At 46.1% G+C, this 27810-nt stretch overlaps 1 protein-coding gene across 1 annotated transcript in view; it reads right to left on the bottom strand.

Annotated features, from left to right (window-relative positions):
* Positions 1 to 27467, bottom strand: part of FBXO32 (F-box protein 32) — a 46078-nt gene extending 18611 nt beyond the window's left edge. Inside the window, exons 1-5 of the mRNA XM_089677530.1 lie at positions 27272 to 27467; positions 10506 to 10615; positions 10182 to 10231; positions 9432 to 9524; positions 1202 to 1295 (exon numbers count right to left, since the gene is read on the bottom strand). Coding sequence (XP_089533656.1) covers positions 1202 to 1295; positions 9432 to 9524; positions 10182 to 10231; positions 10506 to 10615; positions 27272 to 27384 — 460 coding nt within the window. The 5' untranslated portion in view covers positions 27385 to 27467. The remainder of the gene's footprint in view (positions 1 to 1201; positions 1296 to 9431; positions 9525 to 10181; positions 10232 to 10505; positions 10616 to 27271) is intronic.
* Positions 27468 to 27810: the final 343 nt, after the last annotated feature.

Genomic DNA, 27810 nt, shown 5'->3' with positions numbered 1-27810 from the left:
GCACCCAACTGTGGTAGAGGGGTCCGCCGAGGGTATGTACCAGGGGAAAGCCTGATGTGAAGGGGCTGGTAGGTTTGGACAGTAGTGACTGGATCCGTGCGGGATGGATGGATCGTCTGGGTAGCATCAGGCGTAGTCAGGCAGGCCAGGTCAGCAACGTGCGGACAGTGAGGTACCGGAGGAGCAGGCAGAGAATAGTCAGGGTCACAAGCCGGGTTCAGTAACTCACGGGCAGCGCGGTACAGAGGATCAGGCAGAAGGATGGTCAGGCAAGCCAGGGATCAAGCAGGAGAAGTCAGCAGAGGTCAGGATCGGCAACAAATCAGATAGTCAGCAGCACAGGAACACAGGATACCAGATACAGGGGCTAATGGGAAACAATACACCAAGGCCCTGATCACAGGCCTGGTCCTACTTAAATACACCTCCTGCAATCAGCTTCAGCTGATGGCTGACTGCAGGAGTGAGCTTCTGGTTGCTGAGAGCACCCGCTGGTCAGCCCTGGTACTGCAGCCCACACGGCAGGTGAGTCCCACCACCAGTGCTGAGTCCATTCCTGACAGTGAGTACAGCTCGGGAAAGCCTCCACCTATCGCATATTTCAGCCTCTGCCTTCCCAGTGCTCATAAATGCTGGGGTATGACGCTAACAGGCCAAGTCACCTGTGGGTATGTAGCTTTATTGGGTTGTAGTTAGACACAGAAAACAGAGGAAGCACTCACAGGAGAACACACCTTCAATTACAGAGAGGAATTCAAACCTGGGGGCTCAGGCTCTATAGTGTCCTCCAACCACTAGATCCAGTACAAGCAAAGAGAGCTGGTAACTCCAAAACCCATATGATGATTTTTATTGAGTATACAGGAGTGGCATAAAAGCACTGACGCGTTTCGGCAGACAGCCTTGTTCATGGCAAGACTGTGTGCCGAAACATGTCAGCTTGCCATCATGTCACTCCTGTATACTCAATAATAATCACATGGATTTTGGAGTTGCCGGCTCTCTCTATTTGCTTGTATTGGGTTGTGGTTACCCTGCAAAGAAGAACTGATGGCCAACAGTGGAAAGGAGCTCAACCTTTACCCTGATCTCCTTGGCCTCCATGTAGCATCCTCTTCTGCTTTTGTGCCCCTTCTATTGTTTTGGGCCCCTGTGGACACGTATGATGTTCACCCCTGAACAGTAAGCGGTGGTCTCTTACCTTTCTGAACCACTTTCTCCAGTATATTCATGTAGTTCTTCTGGGCAATGCCACTCAGCGAGGTCAGCTGGGACTTTGCTATCAGTTCTAGCAGCTGCGGAATTAAAAAAAAAAAATTGTCAATTTTATTTAAAAAAGTTATAACAAGTTAAAAAGACGTCCTTCATGTAAATATATTAAACTGCAATAGTGTAGTGTATCTAATGCAATATTGTTTTACTTTATACAGAGGATTACAATATATTTACATTTTCCAAAACATGAACAGCTTCCTGACATTGAATAGTCCCGAGCTGAGAGGGTTGCTGGCACAATGGTGGTGTCACATGGAAAATCGCTTCTATACGAGAATGTAAACTTTGCTTTCCAGCCGGCAGTCCCATCATCAGGTGTCAGACACTTGTGGTCATCTGTCATCCAGCTCAGCGACATGTGACTTGTCACTTGTACCGGAGAATCATGACTCAGTCCCTGATCAACTTCCTTTCCACTGCATGTGCCAACAGGTCTACACAGCAGGGGGGGGAGTGCAATGAACAGGTGGAACTGTTGGGTCTACTTGGGTTCACCAAGCTTCCAACTAGCCTACTGTGCTTAAAAGGGGAACTCCGGGCAGATTTATAGAAAACACAAATTCATGCCGTAGCGTAGTCATTAAAAAATATTTTCAAATACAAACAGTGCTGCTTACTTTGGCTTGACATCAGACTCATGTAATCCTTTGTACAGTAAAACTCAGACTGGGAGAGGAAAGGCAATATGAAGGGCCAGTCATATGCTGGCAACCAACATGCTGACAGGAGGAGAAAGCAGGGGGATGACTCCATCAGACTACTGCTGGAGTTTCACTGACTAGTTACATGCTGAGGCCAGGAAGGTGACTAATGGTGGCCATACACACTTCAATATTTCTTTTTCTGATTGAATCCCCCAACAATCGAATAGCCATACTTTGCCTTCCAATCGATTTTGACTCATTTTCGGTTGGATTCAATCCAATTGAGTTGATCAGCCATAGTGGAAAAACTCACCATAGGGTATTGAGGTGGAACTTCGCCTAAAAAATTAAGTACCACTTATTCTTTACCCTATCCCCTCACCCCCACCTGTAACTGAGTTGTTTTGTGTGTACTCACTCCCACTTCTTTAGTCTAGGCAAGGGTGACTCCATTCGCCCCCTGCCCCCCACCCGCAACCTCCAGGAGACTGCAGGACCAGCCTCCTCGCATGAGCTCAACCATGTGCAATGTGAAGCTGCCTTTGACTCATCAGGAAGTCCAAGCCAGCTCCAAAAATCAAGATGGAGCACCAGGGACCCAGGGTGGTGAGAAGAATCGGAAGACCATGTTGGAATCCATGGACTGGTAAGTACTCTATTCTTAAAATTAATCAGCTACAAAAAAATAAAAAAACATGATGATCTTCTTTAACCATTCTCTATGCTCTCCTAAAGCAGTGGTCTCCAAAATGCGGCATGGGGGTCAGCCATGGACCTTTGCTTGCCCTTATCTGGCGCTTGGGCCACTGTTCCACACACTTACACCAATGATGAGGCACCATTACCCTAATGAAACCATCAATGGGGCACTATTCATCTACTGAATCAACAGTGGGGCACTGATCCTCCCATTAAAACCAATGATGGAGCACTGATATTGGAGCATTTTATACTCTCACTGACTACAGTCCAGCCCCCCTAAAGCCTGAAGGACAGTTACCTGACCCTTTGCTTGGAAAGTTTGGAGACCCATGTCCTAAAGTTTTGACTTTCAATATACTTTAGGTTTGTGCATACATTTCTGTATTCGAGGTAAAAGATAAACCGTTATTTGTTGGGAATGTGTACACAGTTAGTCGCCTATTCCCTGCTGTGTCTCTCTGCTTACACAACCAATGACATTCCAACCAGGCTTTCCCTTACATGTTATCAGCAGCTGGTCAATGTGACCAAGCCGCAGAAAGCAAACACAACTGCTGGATAATCCATTGACACAGCCGAGTGCTATGTATCTGTGCAATGATAGATATAAATGACTGATCTAAATTTATATGAACAGCTTGCTCTGCAGCTCTTGGCACAAGAACTTAGAGCTGGAAGACTCCCCTCTGCCTGGTGCTACGATCCCAAACCGGATCGGGGAGAAGGTACCAATAGAATGCCCAGCTGGTTTTACCATTTGCAGGTCCTGCTCTGATCTATAAGTATCTCATTGTCACCAGCCCATTATATCTTATTAGGACTGGCCCAGTCCCCCTCTCATGTGCCATTGCTAAGGAGGAAGCAAAACCAGAGTATGTAATGAGTAAATAAAGTTGCCCCGTATGTATATCTATAATTACAAACTATACATAGAAATATGGTTTTTAAAATACTAAAAGCAACATTCAAAGCAAGCAGCTAAATCCAGAGATGAAATACATAAAAAAGTGGGTGTTTTATATGCCATAGGATTTGAATTTCTGTCCATCCAGTCCTGAGAGTTACACAGCTCTGCACCAGCACAACATCTCTGTCTAGAAGGGGAAGGGACCTCATCTTTTTCTGCTGTAGCGTCACATTTATTTACAGGTCTCCTTCCCACCCCCATGGTGCGAGTGGACAATTGTGGGGGAAGAAGCATACTGATGAGCACCACTCTATGCTCTCATCCTATTAGCTTGCTCCTTTTAATGCAGCACAGCTGATTGGCACCTTGTTCTGCTTTTCCCTCTCCCTTTGAGCTCTGCTGTACAGAGACTGCAAAAGGCTGATACTATGGCTAATTCCAGCACTTAAAGCGGTAATGTAGCTTCCTAAAAACAGAAAAAAAAAAAAACGGTGCACGTTTAGGAGATATTCATTTTACCTGCAGGTAAGCTTTATTATAAGCTCACCCAGGTGCGGACTGACCATTTGGAAACTCGGGCACTGCCCGAGGGCCTGGGGTCAGTAGGGAGCCCCATGAGATGCCCCTGGTACCTTTTTCATAGGCTTTTTTGAGTTTTGGCAAGGACACAGGGGCCCCATGATCCCCTATTGCCCGGGGGCCCCATGAGTTGTCAGTCTGCCCCTAAGCTCACCTGTAGGTAAAAATGTCACACAAGACTTTACTACCACTTAAAGCTGACCATATACAAATACACTCACCCGCCATTTTGTTAGGGACACCTGTTCAATTCAATTACTTGGTAATACAAACTGCTAATCAGCCGATCACATGGCAGCAACTCCATGCATTTAGGCATCTAGACGTGGTGAAAGCGACTTGCTGAAGTTCAAACTGAGCATCAGAATGGGGAAGAAAGGGGATTTAAGTGACTTTGAACGTGGCATGGTTGTTGGTACCAGATAGACTGGTCTGAATATTTCAAAAACAGCTAATCTACTGGGATTCCTGTTTGGAGGAAGAAAAATGCTGACTACGAACTTAAGAACACCATCCCTACAGTCAAGTACGGAGGCGGAAAAAACTGCTGATCTACTGGGATTTCCACGCACCACAATCTCTAGGGTTTACAGAGAATGGTCCGAAAAAGAGAAAATATCCAGTGAGTGGCAGTTGTGTGGATGAAAATGCTTTGTTGATGTCAGAGGTCAGAGGAGAATGGGGAGAATGGGCAGACTGGATCGAGACGATAGAAAGGCAACAATAACTCATGTCAATATGGACCACAATCTCTGAGGAATGTTTTTCCAACACCTTGTTGAGTCTCTGCCACGAAGAATTAAGGCAGTTCTGAAGGCAAAAGGGGGTCCAACCTGGTACTAGCAAGATGTACCTAATAAAGTGGCCGGTGAGTGTACATAGACTATGCATAGCACCTGGGCTTTCCAAGTGGGGGAAATACACCGGAATTTATGTTGCTTGGGCTCAGGTACCCAACCAGTTGATAAAATTATTTTACCAAGCCAATCATTTTCACAAGGTGATCCAAAAGTAATGTACATTCCCTTTGAATATAGTGTAGGCAAAATAAATCAGCTTATACAATACATTTTTTTTGTGCACTAGTGCAGGCCAAATCCGGCCTGCTGCAAGATTTTATCTAGCCCTCCGATGTAAAAGGGGACTTTGATAGAGACTTGGACAGGGCTACTGTTAGAAACCACAAGGCCCCATACAGCCAACTTGATTGCTCCCCCCCCTCCAAAAAAAAAACAGTTTACTATATTTCAGTTATGAATGAACACAGTGAGTGATTAGTACCTATCACTCATTGTTTTCATTCAGGAAAGGCGGAGGCTGGTAAATGCAACATATTTACCGGAAGCCGGCAGCACTGCAGAAGTGGGGGGGCTGGCCAGCAGGGAGAAGCGTATGGTGCACAGTAAAAGTGATGGGTGGGGGGCAATTACTGGAACCGATTCATGTATGGCTGTCTGCAGCAGCTGGAAACCAGTGGGAGGGAGAGGAGAAGAATCCAGATTTCAGTTGCTGCAGACAGCCATACAGGGAATTTATTTCAGTAGTGCCCCCAACCATTTTGAGCACCCTCCCTGCCCACACCTGATTCACCCAGCTGTCTAGACCCCCCTGCTGGCCTGGGTTCCATACAGGAGGACTGGTGGTACCCCCCTTATCTACAGCCCTGGACTCGGATGTAAGGCAGACTGCGATGTAAGGTGGAATTTGATGGGGACTCTGAAGTAAGGAGGCTCTGATGGGTCCCTGATATAAGGGGGACTCTGATGGGCTCAAGTTCATTTGGAATTTCTTTGCTTTATTTTACTGAAGTTGTTGTGTTGTTGTAAAGCATATCAAGCTGATTATAAATAAACAATATAAAGTATCAAGTAACAAATGTATTCATTTAAATTTGACTCATGAAACTGATTTGTTTTGCCCTTGAACATTTGTAACATACAGTGCGATCCTAGTACTGAAACATTTGGAGACCCTGTACTAGAGATTAGAATTTACTCATAAAACTGAACCCTAGTTACATAAGACATTACATTTTAGGAGACAATCATTACACCAGAAAACTGACACCTTGTTTCAACAAAAACAACATGGCCATGTTTTGATTAGATTTTGGATCAGGCAAATATGTTTTAAATGTCTTGAAGAAAAATGTTGACAGGTTGATGGATTGATTCTGGCCTATAGGTTAATGATGGAAATATTTCTCCTATTCTCACACATTGTAGGGTATTGATGGGCTGAACTTTGAAACATCATCTAATAATGTTCTGCCAATAGAATGCATCATGGCGGGTTGTGAGGATCCAAATATACCAGATGTTTTCCCAAGTCAGCATGGATGGCAGTCAGTCCTCAGCTGAGCTCAGAATAGTCTGCAATGGAACCAGGACCGTAAAGCTTTGATGGTGTGTATCTACAAGTGTGAGATCCAAATAAACTTTTAAAGCCCAACTCCAGCCAAAAACATTTGTTCTATACTGCCATGCTGGGGAAATCCAAAAAAACAAAAAAATGTCACCAGGACACCATTTCTAGAATACAAAACTGCTACATTTTAGGGCCACTAACAACCCCTTTCTCGGAGAGTAACCATGGATATATAAATGTTTTGAAATTCAAATGGACTTTTGTCCTTTGAATATTTTTGGGTGTTGGACTCAGCTCGAGGGACCCCAGACAGATTTTTGTTGGAGGGTCTTAAACTAGTTCTGTAGAGCAATCTCTTCTTTTGAGAACAAGATCTTTAAGTAGATCTGTGTTACCCCAATGAGCAGTTCTACTGACCCTTTTTATCAATTTGTTTATTGGATCTTATCCTTCAGAACCCTTCCATGGGTTTATACAATTGTAGAGGAAATACATAGATGACACCTTTAGGATTTGGGAGGGGAAGGCGATACATTTCTAAGTGTTTGTTCATTTTTAAATTCTTTTTTTCAGGGGGCAGTTTGCTTTTTTTGACTTTCGACTGCACCATCCATTACAAATACATTTGCAGCTCTTTGATATGTCTTTCAGCTGTGTGGATGGTTTTCCGGCTGGAATTCAGTTTTAAGGACAAAAATGTATCAAAAAAAAATCCTATAGAAGGTGTGGTGTGCAGTGACTACAAAGGCAGTAGTGGCCACACCGCCTAGACTGAATAATGTGTACATAGGGCACCCTGTTATCTAGACAGTGTATGAGCTGATCTGCTGATGGTATTATGGCATTGAAGGAAATACAGACCTATGACAATCCACAGACACTGCCATCCTAGCATCAAGTCAGCTGTGTAAATTACATTGTAATCAGGCCTGCCAAATCCAAAGTAAATATTATTACAGAGAAACATCTCGAGCCAAGAAACTTTGTCTGTCCTAAATTAACAGGTTTTGGCAGCTGAAATGTCACAGTTGTTTGGATGTCACACACACCACCCAGACTACCAGCATGGACACACCACCCAAGCCCCCAGCATGGACACACCACCCAGGCTCCCAGCATGGACACACCACCCAGACTACCAGCATGGACACACCACCCAAGCCCCCAGCATGGACACACCACCCAGACTACCAGCATGGACACACCACCCAGACTACCAGCATGGACACACCACCCAAGCCCCCAGCATGGACACACCACCCAGACTACCAGCATGGACACACCACCCAGACTACCAGCATGGACACACCACCCAGGCTCCCAGCATGGACACACCACCCAGGCTCCCAGCATGGACACACCACCCAGGCTCCCAGCATGGACACACCACCCAGGCTCCCAGCATGGACACACCACCCAGGCTCCCAGCATGGACACACCACCCAGGCTCCCAGCATGGACACACCACCCAGGCTCCCAGCATGGACACACCACCCAGACTACCAGCATGGACACACCACCCAGACTACCAGCATGGACACACCACCCAGGCTCCCAGCATGGACACACCACCCAGGCTCCCAGCATGGACACACCACCCAGGCTCCCAGCATGGACACACCACCCAGGCTCCCAGCATGGACACACCACCCAGGCTCCCAGCATGGACACACCACCCAGGCTCCCAGCATGGACACACCACCCAGGCTCCCAGCATGGACACACCACCCAGGCTCCCAGCATGGACACACCACCCAGGCTCCCAGCATGGACACACCACCCAGGCTCCCAGCATGGACACACCACCCAGGCTCCCAGCATGGACACACCACCCAGGCTCCCAGCATGGACACACCACCCAGGCTCCCAGCATGGACACACCACCCAGGCTCCCAGCATGGACACACCACCCAGGCTCCCAGCATGGACACACCACCCAAGCTCCCAGCATGGACACACCACCCAAGCTCCCAGCATGGACACACCACCCAAGCTCCCAGCATGGACACACCACCCAGACTACCAGCATGGACACACCACCCAAGCTCCCAGCATGGACACACCACCCAAGCTCCCAGCATGGACACACAACAACATGGGACTGGAAATTGATTTCTCCCCAAAAACAGCACACAGCACAGCATTGTTGGAGCTTGACTTAATAAGGGGGGATTTCTTGTTCTATGTTGGATGGATGAACTGGTGCTAAATCTTTGTACATGCAGACAGACATTTTTCCTATACATTATTGAAAGTTTGACAGAGGAAAAAAAAAACAAAAAAAAAAACACAAGATAAAAGAAAAAAGGCAAATTAAAGAAGAAAAAAAGGTGCAGAGTAAAAAGAAGAAAAGGAAAGCATCAGGAGAAGGGACAGAAAGAAAAGGAAGGAACAAAAAGGAAAAAACGGAGGAATAAGGAAAGGAGGGGAAATAAAGGAAAGGACCATAGAAAGGAAAAAAGGAGGAGAGTAAAAAAAAAAAGCAGGGGGAGAGGAAAGGAAGGAATAAGGAATGGAAAGGAAACATGACCAGAATGGAAATGAAAGATAGAAGCAGAATGGAAAGGAATAAAGAAAGGAAAGGGAAACTGAGAAGAGATGTGGATACAGGAAAAGAAAGCTTAAAAAAAAAAAAAAAAAAAGGAAGAGAAAGGAAGAAGTAGTAAGGAAGGACAGCACTTGAGCATTTTCTGTATTTGTCATGTTTTTTTAAGACTTTGTTTTATAATTTTTCAGATGTTTTTTTTTTCTTTGCTCCAGTTTTCAGACATCAGCCTCGGTGAGTTTGCAAACCAAGTATCCAGTATTCTATATCACCACACATACTGCATGCATCCAAAATAAAGCCACCATACAGAAAGCACATAGTGTGAGTGGTGGTGGGGAAATTAAAAAAAAGTTCATTTCTGATGGAAAAGAAACAGACTTGGAGGAAATGAAGTGCAAGGTCTACTCACCCTCACAACATAGTTGAATTTCCGGGTGTCCAAGATAGCAGTGGAAAAATCTAATCGGTTGAAAGCCTCACCAAGAGTGCAATATCCATGGCGCTGGAGGTGGAAAAAAAAACAAAAACACAATGACCCCACTGGAAAATTCTTTAGGAGACAGCAGGCCTAGGAGCAAATGTGCCTGAGGGGTAGAAAGATATACTTTTCCACCAGAGATCTGGGACAATAAAAGGAACAGCTTGATTATTGGCTTTGTAACAAACTCTTCACATATGATCCTGAGACCCATATAATACAATTCATGTTTTCATAGTAACATTTCTAGACTTAACATTAATGGGTGTATTTAAAAAAATATAAAAAATAAATAATTGCAGAGACATTCGTTTTGTGTGAATGGCAAAATCAAAAGTTACTGGACTATTCTCTCTCCAGGTCGGATGTTCTTCATTCATAATACTGCATTACAGCCACTAGATAGAGATGTGGATCACAGGAAACAATGATTTGATTCCCCAGATCTTCAGCCCCATCTAGTGGCCATAATGAGGTATGTCCCTGATTCGTATCAAGAAGAACATTCGACCTGGAGAGAATATAACCTAGTAACTTTCGATTTTGCCAGCATTCACACAGAACGAGAGAAGTTTTGCAGGATAAATAACACAGCAAATTATTATTATATATAGACACATATACAAGTGAGAAAAGTATTTATACTGAATGTAAATGGAACAAAAAATGAAATCTGCTTACCTCCTTGGTGCTTCCTTTGTGCACATAGATCCACTTTTCTTGGTAGAAATCTGTTCAGACAAATGTTGAAAAAAATTATAGAGAACATTCAGTACATGTAATTTCAGATGTATTGATAAACTGCACAAACCATGGGGTCTGAATATTCTAAACATTGTAAATTGTTAATGTAAGTTCCCAGGCTAGACAAACACTGACCCCAATGGGTCCCCACTAAAGTCCAAGGGACAGTGAACTCTGGACCTTTGCTTTATATCTGGCTGCTTGCCTGGAGAGTAAAACTATTATTAACTAAGTGCATAAAATATCCGCGCACACACTTACATTGTGTCTTTGTGTTGTTATTAAGAAGGTCCTTCTTTCTCTTCTTAGCAGCAATGTCATAATTCAGATTGTTGAAGAGATTCTCTTTATTGTTTTCCACATTGAAATAGCTGGAAAAGATACAAGACAAGAAGTGGTTATAAAATATTCAGGATTTATGTGTAACAGGACACTATTTCTGGTAGAACAAGTCAGATCATTCTGGTCCATGGTTATGGTTTCATTCTAGTATGGGCAGATCTGGGGGGACAGCTTTATGACCAGGGGTGGGAATTGAATGTCTACATTTTAAACCACATGTGTCAAAAGACAAGTCCTGTGGGACTGTGGCACCCCCCTCATCTCCGCCCCCACCTTGTGTCAGCAGTACAGAGGAGGACAGAACTCCTCCTACAGACCATGTGCCTCTGTGCAGCCACAGCACCCTCTCATCTCCACCTGATTTGGTCCCAGCCAGGGGCGGACTGACAACTCATGGGGCCCCCAGGCAATAGGGGATCATGGGGCTTCTGTGTCCTTGCCCAAACTCAAAAAGCCTATAAAAAAAAAAAAAAAAAAAAAAAAAAAAAAAAAAAAAAAAAGTACCAGAGCATCTCATGGGGCCCCCTACTGCCCGAGTTTCTAAATGGTCAGGCCACCCCTGGTCCCAGCATTCAGCAGACTCTAGTAGCTGACTCCAGGACTCCTCTGGTCCTCCTCCAGACCCTGCACTTTCTGCTTCACAGCTCCACCCCCTGCATGTGATGTAAGGGAGGGTGGGGGACTTTTGACTTCTGATGTAAGGGGGGGTGGGGTGCTTTGAACATCTATTCTTATGGAAACAACCAATTGTGTGCAAATCACATGCAATTTCTGGGCTGTGCAATTTGAGCCACACATTTTGTATGGCTCAAATTGCACCACATTCACACCAAAATAGTGCAGGACCCTCCTTTTTGTCCACATTTGAACCAGATCACATGAGTGTTTACACCCATGCGATCTGATTCTGCACATCAAACTGCATTTTGTGAACAGATTTTGGGGTGTTAACCTAAAATATACACCTGCAGCAGTCTGCATAAACGGGGTGCGATTATGATGGGGTGCAGAAATCTCACAGAAACGGCATCAGTGTGAACCAGGGCTGAGGGCAACCATAATGCTGATGCAGCCCACAATGAAATGGGGTTTGGCATCCCTGTTTTAAACACAAATAAAGACTGTATTGCTCTATAACAACCTCATTTATTCTCAGCTATCGTCTTACAGTTTCATAGTTTATTAATGGCAATGACAAAACAGAAGATTTAAAAAACAAATACATATTAAAAAGAGAAGACCCAAACTTTTTATTTTTTTAAAGGGGTTGTCTTTTTTCACATTATATTGCATTTTACTGAAGTGCATTAAACTCAGACTGAACAGACTGCATATATTCCGGTACCAGAAGGAACCTAGGGCATCCCTTTGTGGAACTAAAATGCCTCTTTGCTTTTGCCTGTGTCACGAATGGCGACAAGGCTAGCAGGAAGCACACCAAGTGACTGGCATGTTTGAATTGCTGTATGAACTGTACAGACACAGGTTCTTGTGTGTAAAACATCTCTGGCCATAATGGTAAACCCCTGTGGAATGAGGCAGGGACCTTTGTCATTGTAATCTACCTTACCAACCGTTCAGTGTCTTCACCCCTCTTTGCCAGTCCCTCCACTGGCTCCCGTTCACCCAACGAATAAAATTCAAGATACTTACAAAGCCATTAACAACTCAGCCCCTAGTGATGTCACTAACCTGGTCTCAAAATACCAACCAAATCATTCTCCTCATTCCTCCCAAGACCTCATGCTCTCTAGCTCCCTTGTCACCTCCTCTCATGCTTGCCTCCAAGAGTTCTCCAGAGCCGCTCTCATCCTCTGGAACTCCCTTCTCCAATATGTCCGACTATTTCCCTCTGTCCACTTTTAGATGATCCCTGACAACTCATCTTTTCAGAGAGGCCTATCCTGCCCCCACCTAACAACTGTACATGCATTTTGTCCATCACCCCATTCCCCACAGTTACTACCTTTTGTATCTCTTGACCCTCCCTTCTAGATTGCCAGCTCTAACGAGGAAGCACAAAGGAAAGCAGCCATCCCATGCGATGGAGTAGTTCTGGGCCCAAGCATGTCCTCATCGGGTTCCAAAGTCTAGTCTGAGAGCTCCACTCTATACTGGAGGAAAGTAATATTCTGTATTCCAGAACCTCATTTGTGAATGAAGAGGACTCTAAATGCCAGTACGTGTTCCGGCACCCAGCCCCGTCCAGCTGCAGTCCACCATAGACTTTGACAGGCTGCCGGCAGTAATGCCCCTCCAGGGCGCTAACCTGCTCCGGTGTGCAAGGGGCCTTACCAGGAAAGTTGTGTTCCAGAAAGGACCAGGATATCTTGTTACCACATCTCAGAATGACTCATAACAAAGGATTACAGGGTAAGAATAATACATTGTTGTGTGTGGACAAGTCAAGACATGTTATGTATCACTGAAGCTGCATTGCATGTCCGGAGTGTTCATTCTTACAGCTCACGGCTTAAAGGAAAGCTGGTAGAAAACACAGATTTTAGATATTGACCTCCTAAAAAAATGCAACTTTCTTGGCTGTCATGCTGATAAAAAGGCTTCAACACTTTGAGCCACAGACCAACACAGACATGTAAATCAGAAGTTCTGAGTTTCCTTTGAATGACCACAGCCAGCGAGAAAACTGCCATTTCTGAAATGAGGTGAGCAATGGCAGCTGATTCCATCAATGAAATGCACTCTATGGAAGATGGGCAGATGAATTAAAGGTCCGCCTACTCCTTTCATTGAAGCTGTACTATAGCCTTCATGAATAAGACATGCTCTATGAACGGAGGTTGGGTGGATGAATGAAAGGTCAGTTTTTCCCCTTTCATTGAAGCTGTACTATAGCCTTCATGAATAAGACATGCTCTATGAACGGAGGTTGGGTGGATGAATGAAAGGTCAGTTTTTCCCCTTTCATTGAAGCTGTGCTATAGCCTTCATGAATAAAACATGCTCTATGTATGGAGGTTTGGTGGATAAATGAAAGGTCCCCTACTCCTTTCGTTGAAGCTGCACTATAGCCTCCATAATTAAGCCATGCTCTATGAATGGAGGTTGGGTGGATGAATAAAAGGTCTTCCTACTCCTTTCATTGGAGCTGTACTAAAGCCTTTATGAATAAGTCATGCTCTATGAATGGAGGTTGGGTGGATAAATGAAAAGTTCCCCTACTCCTTTCATTGAAGCTGTGCTATAGCCTTCATTAATAAAACACGCTCTATGAATGGAGGTTGGGTGGATAAATGAAAGGTCCCCTACTCCTTTCATTGAAGCTGCACTATAGCCTCCATAATTAAGCCATGCTCTATGAATGGAGGTTGGGTGGATGAATAAAAGGTCTGCCTACTCCTTTCATTGAAGCTGTATTATAGCCGTCATGAATAAGACATGCTCTATGAATGGAGGGTGGATGAATGAAAGGTTCACCTACTCCTTTCATTGAAGCTGTACTATAGCCTTCATGAATAAGTCATGCTCTATGAATGGAGGGTCCATGAAAAGGTTCACTTCCTCCATTCATAGATCATTTTTCATTGATGGAAGCTATAGTACAGAATCTATGAATGGGTAGAGGGGGCAGAAAGGGGCATAGTTGATATTCTTCATGAGTATATATGACAGGTCCTTCAGCTCTATTACCCCCCCCGCAGCATTGGAAGATGAATGCTGTAGGTGTGGGATCAGAGGACAGAGGGTTTCAACAAGAACTTCAGTACAACCAGCCTGCCTATAGATGCATTGAAAAGGCAGCTATTTCCTGCTGATCCGGCAGAATTTTGACCTCTATGGCCGGCCTAATATATGTCTTGTCAAGTCTGTCCTACCATCTTGGCTTGCTCCATCACCTTCTGTGCCCATTAGGTGGCAGTCTTGTAGTTTATTCTTTTATATTATTTTTATAATACAGGATTTGGTATCGCGCCAACAGTTTGCGCAGCGGGTTACAAAATGAGAGTAGACATTACAGCTACAATTTATATTAATACATGTAGTGATTAAAGTATCCTTTTAACAATATTCAAAGGCAGCAATGAAGCTATTTTAAACAAATAATACCTGGGCGGCAGAATGATTGGCTCTGTTGATGATGAGCAAAGCAATGAAACCGGAGTATGGACTGATTATACACACCGCAGATGGATTTATAAATTCCTGATGTTGCACTACACCAGCTGGGATGGATATTAGGCTGTAAAGCCACATTAAGGGCTCTTTCACACTTGTGGTGGAGTATGGTGCCTTCTAAAGAGCGATCCACATTTGTGTCACTTTTCAGATGGCATTTGACAAGCAGTGAGGAGGCATTAAATCACCTCCTCGCTGTCTAATTTAACCCTATAATACTGCACTACTGCACATACACTGCACACAGTTGGAGCTCAGTCCAATTGAACTCAGTGGGCAGGTTTGACAGGTAGTTATGCCTTACGGGGTATTAATTGCATTTTATTCATATCACCAGTTATATCACTAATTGTGTTTTATGCTTTAACATGCGTTTGTCATTTTTATTGAAATAATTGTTGCACATTTATATTGGATTATACACATTTTTGTTACGCTACACTTTTTCCATATAGATTTCTTTTGGTGTTTGAATGCACAATAGTGAGGAGCTGCAACACAATCTACACTATATTGCCAAAAGTATTAGGATAGCCCCTCCAAATCATATTATTCAGATGTTTCAATCACCTCCATGGACACAGGTGTATAAAATCAAGCCCCTAGGCATGCAGACTGCTTCTACAAACATTTGTGAAAGAATGGGTCGCTCTCAGGAGCTCAGTGACTCCAAGCGTGGTACCGTGATAGGTTGTCACCTGTGCAATAAGTCCATCTGTGACATTTCCTGGCTACTAAATATTCCACGGTCAACTGTTAGTGGTATTGTAACAAAGTGGAAGCAACTGGGAACAACAGCAACTCAGCCACCAAGTAGTAGGCCACGCAAAATGACATAGTGGGGTTTATTTACTAAAGCTGGAGAGTCCAAAATCAGACTCCCTTCTGCATAGAAACCAATCAGCTTCTAACCTCAGCTTGTTCAATGAAGCTTTGGCAATGAAACCTGGAAGCTGATTGGTTTCTATGCAGAAGGGAGTCTGATTTTGGACTCTCCAGCTTTAGTAAATAAACCCCAGTGTGTCAGCGCATTCAGAAGCATACAGTGCGCAGAAGTCACCAACTGTCTGCAGAGTCAATAGCTAAAGACTTCCAAACTTCATGTGGCCTTCAGATTAGCACAACAGTGCCTAGAGAGCTTCATGGAATGGGTTTCCATGGCCGAGCAGCTGCATCCAAGCCTTACATCACCAAGAGCAATGCAAAGCATCGGATGCAGTGGTGTAAAGCACGCCGCCACTGGACTCTAGAGCAGTGGAGACATGTTTTTTGGAGTGACCAATCACGCTTCTCTGTCTAGCAATCCGATGGACGTGTCTGGGTTTGGCGGTTGCCAGGAGAACGGTACTTGCCTGACTGCATGGTGCCAAGTGTAAAGTTTGGTGGAGGGGGGATTATGGTGTGGGGTTGTTTTTCATGGGTTAGGCTTGGCCCTCTAGTTCCAGTGAAGGGAACTCTTAAGGCGTCGGCATATCAAGACATTTTGGACAATTTCATGCTCCCAGCTTTGTGGGAACAGTTTGGGGATGGCCCTTTCCTGTTCCAACATGACTGCACACCAGTGCACAAAGCAAGGTCCATAAAGACATGGATGAGTGAGTTTGGGGTGGAGGAACTTGACTGGCCTGCACAGAGTCCTGACCTCAACCCGACAGAACACCTTTGGGATGAATTAGAGCCGAGACTGCGATCCAGGCCTTCTCATCCGACATCAGTGCCTGACCTCACAAATGTACTTCTGGAAGAATGATCAAACCTTCCCATAGACACCCTCCTAAACCTTGTGGACGGCCTTCCCAGAAGAGTTGAAGCTGTTACAGCTGCAAAGGGTGGGCCAACTCAATATTGAACCCTATGGACTAAGACTGGGAGGCCATTAAAGTTCATGTGCGTGTAAAGGCAGGCCGACGAATACTTTTGGCAATATAGTAAATATGTTTTTTGATATACATTAGGGTTAGTGCAAAGGTTTCCATTTGTTTGGTTTGTTCCCATCTCAATGTTATTTTACAGTCTGATTGGGTGGCAAAACCACATCACCTGTTTTTACCATCCGCTTGCCTGAAAGAGACCTAACATGGGCCCATATGTGCAGACAGTTTGTTCATTCAGCAGCGGCTAAACAGCAGCTCTGGATACAGCGGCACTCCAATTAGCCGCGGCCAGTTTGTGTGCAGCCAAAACTCCACAGAAACACTGACCCTAGATGCCCATCATCTGTCTCCAGGGTTGGTCGGAGACTCTATTGACATGCATCCACTCAGATGAGTACAAGTCTGACAGCCGCCAGTCGCACACAGTGTACGCAGGCAGCGTTTACAACCACCGGCAAGAATCTTCAAATGGAGTGACCTGAAAATGCATTAAAAATGAACAAAAATGCATGTAACTTTTTTTCGTGTTTTTTCTTGCTTAATAACTGGCTTTCCATTGGCCAAAAATAGTTTTATAAGCCTGAAACATGAGTAAATGCTCTCAGCTCAGGTGTGAATGAGGCCTAAAATGCCGGATTTACTTCACTGGCTCCAAAAAGGTATCCACACTGAACCCTCGGAACCACCCGTAGCATCAATTTTTATGAACTGGTGACAGGATGTCTTGAAAGGCCTATGTCCGTGAGATGCCGGTGGCCTTGATTGGGAAGTTGCCAGATTTAGTGGTGTTCCGCCACTGAATAAATTGACTTCCCAGTAGCTGGGGGTTCGGTTTTGGTGGTCGGGTCCTTTAGGTGGCCCACTCAGCAAATGGCCAACGTTTGCGGCAAACCCTGTACTGCTGCAAGCTCAAACCCCATCCCTAGTCATAGCCAATACAAATATGTTCTATATATCAGGTCAGAGAGAAGGTAATCACGGGCCTTCAAGGAGCATGTTCTGAATGCTCTCCGGGGTCAGGCTTATGAATGGTTTCTCTGTTATGTACAATATTGCTCAACAATGGCTTAGATAATCCAGCAAACTGACAGCCGCGTGTCACTGCCAGCTGACTGAAAGGGCTTCACATAATGCACCTTCTGTGATGGGTCTTCCTTCTTACATGGCACTTGGCTCCAATCCTGGGCAGTGAGATGGATTGTCCCCCTTCCAGGGGGTCACGGGGCCAATAGTACTGACGTCATGGATGACTAGTACAGGTTAGTCACACAGCAAATAGAAACCACCTAACAATAACAGGTATGAGTGACGGCATAGGTTCATGGACTTGGCCGGGTCAATGTGCAGGGAAGGACTAAAGAATTCATTAGGGACGTCAAGGTTTCATTACAAAGAACTCTTTATTGACTCCACAGTTACCAGTACTGCCATTTCCCAGCACAGGATTGAACCTGCTCAGGAGAAATAAAGTGTACAACTGCGTTTACATGGGGGGGACAGGCAGTTGAGCTGCGGTTTTATCAGGACAGGAGTAAAGGAGAAATCTCCCGGTGGGGTCGTCGGCACAGGAATAAAGGGGGAATCTCCCAATGGGGTCATCGGTACAGGAATAAAGGGGGATTCTCCCAATGGGATCATCGGCACAGGAGTAAAGGGGTAATCTCCCAATGGGGTTATCGGCACAGGAGTAGAGGGGGAATCTCCCAATGGGGTCATCGGCACAGGAATAAAGGGGGAATCTCCCAATGGGGTCATCGGCACAGGAATAAAGGGGGAATCTCCCAATGGGGTTATCGGCACAGGAATAAAAGGAGAATCTCCTAATGGGGTCATCGGCACAGGAATAAAGGGGGAATCTCCTAATGGGGTCATCGGCACAGGAATAAAGGGGGAATCTCCTAATGGGGTCATCGGCACAGGAGTAAAGTGGGAATCTCCCAATGGGGAGATCGGCACAGGAATAAAGTTAGAATCTCCTAATGGGGTCATCAGCACAGGAGTAAAAGGAGAATCTCCCATTGGGATCATCAGCACAGGAGTAAAAAGAGAATCTCCCAATGGGATCATCGGCACAGGGATAAAAGGAGAATCTCCCAATGGGGTCATCGGCACAGGAATAAAGGGGGAATCTCCTAATGGGGTCATCGGCACAGGAATAAAAGGAGAATCTCCTAATGGGGTCATCGGCACAGGAATAAAGGGGGAATCTCCCAATGGGGTCATCGGCACAGGAATAAAGGGGGAATCTCCCAATGGGGTCATCGGCACAGGAATAAAGGGGGAATCTCCTAATGGGGTCATCGGCACAGGAATAAAGGGGGAATCTCCCAATGGGGTCATCGGCACAGGAATAAAGGGGGAATCTCCCAATGGGGTCATCGGCACAGGAATAAAGGGGGAATCTCCCAATGGGGTCATCGGCACAGGAATAAAGGGGGCATCTCCCAATGGGGTCATCGGCACAGGAATAAAGGGGGAATCTCCCAATGGGGTAATCAGCACAGATTTCACCCTGGGAGCAGCTCCTGTTTGTGCAGTCACTGCGCTTCAATTGCGATTAAAGGGACAGCCTGCAATGTCAATGAGGCCTTAATGAAAGGGGGGAAAGGTTTGCTTTAACATAAATGTCCAATGTCAGATCTTTTTCTCCATATGGCACCTTTGTATCCTTTTGGAGGTCCTGACTCGTCACTGAAAAGCCGTTTGTTCTTTACATTCTCCCTGAACAAAAACTCGCTGACAGTAAACCGAATTTCGTTCCATGAATGTTCTGGACTATTTTAGGCAGATGGAAACTTCTCTCTGGTGAATGCATTGCTTATCACAACAGGCCGTCAGTAGGCCTCTGGTAATACACCGGCGGTGAGGCACGGGCCGTCACAATGGAGAGCTTTAGGTTTGCCTTCCCCTTCCAGACACCAGTCTATAAATAACGGCTTGTTTTCTAGAATGACACAAACCACAAGAATTCGATTCCAGCGCTCTGTCTGGGCTGGAACTATGACAGGCTGTGTGAGGTACAACCGTCCCAGGAGCTCAGGGCCCTTAGTGCTCCTCTTCCTATAGATTCGATGATGAAAGCACTTTAAAGTTTTGTTTCCTTGTAACATTTGACTTTGGAAAGAATGGACACCACATACACGGCTACATATTTGTTTTAGAAAACAAATATCCTTCCTGATTGTTTGAAGTTTCCTGTCACTGCGGTTGCAAATGAACGCCGATGCTAAGGCACAGGCTGCCATTGCCTTCTAGTGTTCTTCATTACTAGGACACAGGCCGCTCCTGCCACCTACCATCCTTTAGTTGCTAGGACACAGGCCGCTCCTGCCAACTACCATCCTTTAGTTGCTAGGACACAGGCTGCTCCTGCCGCCTAGCATCTGTCCGTTGTTAGAACACAGGCCACTCTTGCTGCCTGCCATCCTTCTTTTGCTAATGCAGGCCATAGATGGGGAGAAAAACGGCCGATTTTTCGTCCGAAAATAAAACCGGCCGATTATCTTATCGTTAGTGGACGATTTTGTTGGCCGTTTTTCATGTATTTTGGACTTTCAGATTATCGGTGATGTTGGAAAATTTTCGAAAAACGCCCGACTTTATCCTCATTGATGGTCAAAAACGAACGATTGTTTTCCGAAAAAGGATCACAAAGGCCACAAAATGACATCATTTCCCGTTATAGGTTACTCATTAATCGGCCGATTTTCGTAATAATTGGTGGTCAGGTAAGTTTTTTAGATCGACCGATAGTTCGTTAATCGGCCGAAAATCTGCCGTTTTTCTCCCCATCTATGGCCTGCATAAGACACAGGCTGCCATTGCTTCCTAATATTCTTCATTACTAGGATATAAGTATTGGCACCTAGCATCCTACTGTTGCTAGGATGCAGACGGCTGTCTCCTCCTAGTGTCATTTGTTGCTCCTGCTGATTTACATCATCTGTTGCTAGGGCACAGGCTGTTCCTGCCTTTTATTGCCAAGATGTAGATGGTTATTGCCTCCTAGCATCATTTATTGCTGGAACACAGGCTGCTTCTGCCAATTAGCATCCTTCTGAGGCTAGGGCACAGGCTGCCATTGCCTTCTAGTGTTCTTCGATGCTAGGACACAGACTGCTTCTGCCACCTAGCATCCATCTGTTGCTAGGACACAGGATGCTCCTGCTGCCTACCATCCTTCCGTTGCTAGGACACAGGCTCCTTATATTTTTGATTGCTAGGACACAGGTGAGTATTGCCACCTAGTATCCTTCTGTTGCTAGGACACAAACTGCTGTCTCCTCCTAGTGTCCCTAATTGCTTCTGCCACTAAGCCTCCTTCTGATGCTAGGACACAGACTCCTAATGCCTTCTAGTGTTCTTTGATGCCTGGACACAGGCAAGTATTGCCTCCCAGCATCATTCTGTTGCCAAAACACTGGCAGCTTTTGCCTCCTAGAGTGCTTTGTTGCTAGGACAGAGGCTGCTTCTACCTCTTATTGTACTTTGGAGCCAATAGCCATCTGCGTCTTAGCATCAAACATCCTTCATTGCTAGGACACAGTCTGCTCCTGCCACTTTGCATCCTCCTGATGCCAGGACACAGCCATTGCCCCTTAGCGTGCTTTGTTACTAGGACACAGGCAGCCATTGCCTCCTAGCGCCCCTTGTTACTAGGACACAGGCGGCCATTGCCTCCCAGCGCCCCTTGTTACTAGGACACAGGCGGCCATTGCCTCCTAGCGCCCCTTGTTACTAGGACACAGGCAGCCATTGCCTTCTAGCGCCCCTTGTTACTAGGACACAGGCGGCCATTGCCCCTTAGCGCCCCTTGTTACTAGGACACAGGCGGCCATTGCCTTCTAGCGCCCCTTGTTACTAGGACACAGGCGGCCATTGCCTTCTAGCGCCCCTTGTTACTAGGACACAGGCAGCCATTGCCTTCTAGCGCCCCTTGTTACTAGGACACAGGCAGCCATTGCCTCTTAGCACCCCTTGTTACTAGGACAAAGGTGGCTCTTGCACAATAAAGCACATTTATGGTTTACCAGGGTACACATTATCACAGTCATTCACATGCAGGATGAACTCCGTACCATGGGCGCATATTTTGATCTGAACGCACTGCCAGCCCCTACCAACGCACATCAGCAGTGTGAGCAAGCCCTTAGGCAAACGTTGGAGGAGCGTCCTGCACTCGGTTTATTTCAATGAAATTGGTCTGGGAAATATAAACAAATGTTAAGCTTCCCACATCAAGTTCTGTTGCATTTAATTATACGTGCGTTTAGACATGTTCAGAGTACCCAATCTGCCCCCCAATGCACAGATTTCTAATTTCTTTCAATTTCATTTTTTTAAAATTACAGGTACTTATATAGAGCCGTCAATTTCTGCAGCACTTTACATATATATTGTACATTCACATCAGTCCCTAACTATCAAGTGGCGTACAATCTAAGGTCCCTAACTCACATTCATACATACACATACTAGGGCCAATTTAGACAGGAGCCAATTAGTCTACCAGCAGGTCTTTGGAGTGTGGGAGGAAACCGGAGTACCCGGAGGAAACCCACGCAGGCACAGGGAGAACATGCAAACTAAATGCACCTAAACACAGGTAAATGCACAGGATGTATGATACCTTTTAATACCATAACATGCGTTGCTATTTTTTAGAAATGCCCTATAAATGCAGGTATGTCATTGCCAATGTGAATGAGGCCCTAGGCTCAGTTTGCACTTGTACAACGCAGGTGAAAGCAAAAAAAAAACTCTATGCATTCCTGCAGGGCACATTTTTTTTCAACAGGCATGCTGAGGTGTAATTAATTTTTAATGGCCAACCCAACGCAACTTGCATCAATATTTATTACAGGTACTTATATAGCGCCGTCAATTTATGCAGCACTTTACATACATACATATCAGTTCCTAACTCTCAAGGAGCATACAATCTAAGGTCCCTAACTCACATTCATACATACACATACTAGGGCCAATTTAGACAGGAGCCAATTCACCTACCAGCATGTCTTTAGAGTGTGGGAGGAAACCGGAGTACCAGGAGGAAACCCACACAGGCACAGAGAGAACATGCAAACTCCAGGCAGGTGGTTCCATAGGTGCATCAGAATGCATGGTAACAAAGTACCATTAAAATTGGTGCACTACAAAATTAAAAAAAAAAAAAAAAAAAGTGCTAGCACTTCTTTTGTGTGATTTTCACGCATAAAATGTGACGCACCAAAACGCACATGCACCTGCGTATGTGTACATGGAGCCTTAGCGGCCAACTAAAACTAGTTTCCACTTTCAGGTGTACATCACCTGCAATATAAAGTAAAGTTCAGCAATAAAGCGTCATTTTTATCATGTCGGTGAACTGCTGCGCGTCAGTGAAATCTTTGATCGGGGACAGATCCCCTTTAAAGCCCTGGTGTGCCATCAACACACACACACAGAGCTCTTCTACAATCCTGAGTACACAGTTCAGTAACAGCTGCCAAGAGATTCTGGGCAATGTCATCCAGATCTGTTCTGATCCCCGCCATAATCCGGGCCCCCTGCCAGGGCCGAGCACGGCGCCATCTGCCGGAGGGAACACGGGACTGCGGGTCACATGCCTGCCACAAGAGAAACAAAAATAACACGCCATTCCAAGCCAGCTCAGATCACACACACAGGCAACTGGATGTCTAGATAGCTCCATGAGCCGGGCCTGTGTTTACAAGATCTCGTGACTGGGAAAGTGCTGCATCACGGGCCTATGCCATCTGTGTATGGTCCTCATTCACATTGCGGGCCTGCGCATGATCCTCATTCACAATGCAAACCAGTGCCGCCTGTGTATGGTCCTCATTCACATTGCGGGCCTGCATATGGTCCTCATTCACATTGCGGGCCTGCGCCGCCTGTGTATGGTCCTCATTCACACTGCGGGCCTGCGCCGCCTGTGTATGGTCCTCATTCACACTGCGGGCCTGCACATGGTCTTCATTCACAGTGCGAGCCAATGCCGCCTGTCTATGGTCCTCATTGTCATTACGGGCCTGCACCGCCTGTGTATGGTCCTCATTCACATTGCGGGCCTGCGCCGCCTGTGTATGGTGGTCCTCATTCACATTGCGGGCCTGCGCCGCCTGTGTATGGTGGTCCTCATTCACATTGCGGGCCTGCGCCGCCTGTGTATGGTCCTCATTCACATTGCGGGCCTGCGCCGCCTGCGTATGGTCCTCATTCACATTGCGGGCCTGCGCCGCCTGCGTATGGTCCTCATTCACATTGCGGGCCTGCGCCGCCTGCGTATGGTCCTCATTCACATTGCGGGCCTGCGCCGCCTGCGTATGGTCCTCATTCACATTGCGGGCCTGCGCATGGGCCTCCTTCACATTGCGGGCCTGCGCCGCCCGTGTATGGGCCTCATTCACATTGCGGGCCTGCGCCGCCCGTGTATGGGCCTCATTCACATTGCCATGGGCAAATCTGACACTATAGGACATTTCCAAATTTATATAATGATTTTTTATATTTTTTACTGTATTATAACTATTGGGCTATTCAGAGAAAATAGAATTCTGTGCATCCATTCCCTGATTACAGTAGATACTCCTGATGCGTCTAAACGCACGTAAACGCAAACACATACAATGCAACAGAACCTGAACAAAGAAGTATAACATTTAGGCGTCTTTCACACGGACGGTTGTTCTGCCTCATGTACTGTAAATGCATGTTTTTTTTTAATTTTGAAGGTGCAACACTCCTGCCACAGAAATCACTCACATTTGTACATTGCGTTTATCTGCTATTACGTGCGTTTACATGCCCCTGCGTTTAGCTGCAGTAGTAAATTTTTGCCTTTTCTATAGCAACTGTTTACTTTTTTTTTCTTTGTACCACGAAACACAGGAGGCGCGTGTAAATGTAACCTTAAAGCAGAGCTCCACCCAAAAGGGGAAGTTCTGCTTTAAGCCTTTGTCCCCCGCTCCCCATTAAGGATTGGCACCTTTGGGGAGTGGGGGGGGGGGGGGAGCGGCTACCCGAATTTGACAGGTACCCGCTCCCACTTTCGCTACAATTGTGAGGCGATCAGAAGCGGACGTTGTCCTTCCCCCTCCCTCCCTGTGACAGGTCCCAGAAGACTACAGGACCATTCACAAAGCGCAGCACTTCTCGAGCATGCGCAGTGGGTACCTGTCACAGCCGGGTGCCCACACTGAAGATGCCGGCGCCAGGGAGAGAAGACGGCCGGTGAAACCAACGGTGGCGAGGACACCGCTGGACCGAGGGACAGGTAAGTGGCTGTATTTTAAAAGTCAGAAGATACAGTTTTTGTAGCTGCTGACTTTTCTTTTTAATTTTAGGTGGAACTCCGCTTTAAAGTGGCAAAATGTTATTTTTTGGATTTGGGTTAGAACCTCTGCCAACTTTGCCATCTGTGTCCCATTGGGGAGATTTCCCTTCACTTCCTATCCCATAGCCAAAACAGGAAGGGAGAGGAAATCACTCCAAAGTGAGAGAAGCCCAGAACTAGTGTCCCATTGGATGATTTCCCCCTCTAGTCCTGTTCTGGTGACAACACAAAATGTGGGATTTTCTTTCACTCTTGATGACAATGGTCACCAGGACAAAGAGGGTGCATCTTCCCAACGGGGGTGCTGAGCGCAATAACAACCTGGCAAGGGTTCGCATCCCTCTACTCAATCCAAAACTAAAATTATACTTTGAGGGGCAGACAGCGCAGGGGGTGACACACAGGCTTCTTCCACAACAATGCAAACCTTTCCAGGCGCCCTGTATTGATGGCAGGTGCATTGTTATTGTATAACTTGTACAGTAATGATGAGCCTAGAACATTCCATTTCTTCGATTACTTATTAATAAGGCAGCGCACAGAACAATGGCGCATGGTAACGCACAGTAGCCTGAGTTCACCAGTGGATAAATGGTTAGCTCTTCTGCCTTGCAGCGCCCGAGTTTCCAAATGGTCAGTCCGCCCCTGGGAGCGACTCCGACTCTGATTTTGAGAGTACTTCATGCACTACTTTTTTCAAGTTCAGATGCGACTTGCATAGACATCTGTACATAAAGTCGCATAGATGTCTTCCAAGTCGCACCTGAAGTCAGGCTGACACTCGACTTTGAAATCGTGCGAATTCAAGTGAAGTCGCACAATTTCAAAGTCGGATTCGGCGTTCGACTTTCGGATTCAGTGTGACGGAAGATTTAGGCTGAAAATAATACACAAGTCCATCTAGTGCGACTAAACGTGGATGCAATTTCGGGCTGGATGAACGCATTCCTAGACTTTACCAGTCCTATCACCATCTTGCAGCTGCGGTGTTCTGGGTCTGCAGTGCCCCGTTGTCATTGTGGCCCCGCGTATAAACAGATCCTTGACATTATTCGGCTCACACCAGGGGCAGACTGACCATTTGGAAACTCGGGCCCCGTTGCCCCGTTGTCATTGTGGCCCCGCGTATAAACAGATCCTTGACATTATTCGGCTCACACCAGGGGCAGACTGACCATTTGGAAACTCGGGCACTGCCCGAGGGCCCGGGGTCAGTAGGGGGCCCCATGAGATGCCCTTGGTACCTTTTTCATAGGCTTTTTTGAGTTTGGGTAAGGACACAAGGGCCCCATGATCCCCTATTGCCCGGGGGGCCCCATGAGTTGTCAGTCCGCCCCTGGCTCACACTGTATATATCAAATCCCCAGAAACAAGGACAGTCTGTGTTCCCCTAATGCAACCAAACATATCCTGGATATCAGCAAGAATGCCTGAATCCGATTGGCTGCTGCAGTGCAGACAGTTTTAATTGAACTAACAAGTCCCTCCAGGAGGTTAATTGTGACGGGAACATCACGCTGTAAACATTGGTCCGGAAAATTAATGTTCCGGAATTCCTTGGCACGGTGTACAAACAATAGCTTGGGCTACGGCTGCCATACACAGCTCAGATCTCAGTCCAATTTGGGCTACAATTGGAACGTTGGGTCGGCACCCCCCCCCACCAGCAAAAAGTTGATTGTTTATATTGATTTTTGCCAAAGGAGACAGGTAGAAAATTGTTAGACGAACAGCTTCTGTATCCAATCAGAAGCAACCGCTGTTTGGGTATTCTGACCAGTGCAGGGGCCAGCTGTCAGAATGCAATAGCCGGCAGGGGAGATCCGTCCATTCCCCCTGTATAGGGTGGATGGAGGAATCTGTCTGGGCTGAACACAAGAAGACAGGTTGAAAATTGTCAGATGAACAGCTCCTGTATCCAATCAGAAGCAGCTGCTGTTTGGGTATTCTGAGCAGTGCAGGGGCCAGCTGTCAGAATGCAATAGTCAACAGGGGAGATCCGTCCATGCCCCCTGTATAGGGTGGATGGAGGAATCTGTCTGGGCTGAACAAAAGAAATCTAAGTGTGTATGGAGAGCCTTATACAAACAACGGTTTAGGGGTCTACGGACCGCAGAATCGATCACGTCTCTGTAAAATGGTCCTCGATTTCCAGGAACAGCGATACAAACATTTGTCCCTGGAAATGTCCTTGGCTGTCCATGCCCCCATCTCATCGCTGATCTTCAAAGATTTTTTCAGCATCGTTTTAAATAAAACATTTTGTAACTTTAAATGCCCGGCAGTGCTGGCTGACACTTGTAGTCCACCAGCAGCCGGTTCGCTCGTCTCACCTGTTGATGTCGCTGACGTAATTGCTGTGTTCATCCAGAAATCTCTTCCATCCATCCTCCGTCTTCACCCAGCTCTGCCCGGGGGACCTCCAGTCCTGTCCTAGGAAGGGCATTGTCTCCGGGATCAGCTGACGGTCTGTGTCCCTGGTGTAGTCAGCTCTCCCAGTGTTTTCAGTCTAGTGTTCTCAGCCTGAGCTGGGCTATATATAGCGCAGCCTTTGTTGCCGGAAGTGCTGGCCCCTCCCCTCCGCTGACACGTGGCTTTGTTTATGCTGCAGCTTTGTTATTGCAAAATGGGAAACTGGATCCTTGGCTGTGTCCTGAGACCAACAGCTGCAGCTCTGACACATTGTATCTGCCATCTCCATGGGCTAAACAGAGCCCCTTCCCTGCCCACCGCCTCCCGTTCTCGGGAAAGTCCTGCTTTTAAAGAACTCTCCCCGAATTGGCTGTCCTTTCAATTCACCTTCATTTTCTAGACTGGCCGGTTGTGTCATCAATCCCCAGATCCTGGCACGCTTTGAACTACTTGGTAAAAT

Source organism: Staurois parvus, unplaced genomic scaffold (genome assembly GCF_062004578.1).
Source record: "Staurois parvus isolate SC_StPar_1 unplaced genomic scaffold, SC_StPar_1.0 ptg000187l, whole genome shotgun sequence".
Classification (NCBI taxonomy): domain Eukaryota; kingdom Metazoa; phylum Chordata; class Amphibia; order Anura; family Ranidae; genus Staurois; species Staurois parvus.
This window is presented reverse-complemented; position numbering and strand designations above follow the sequence as displayed.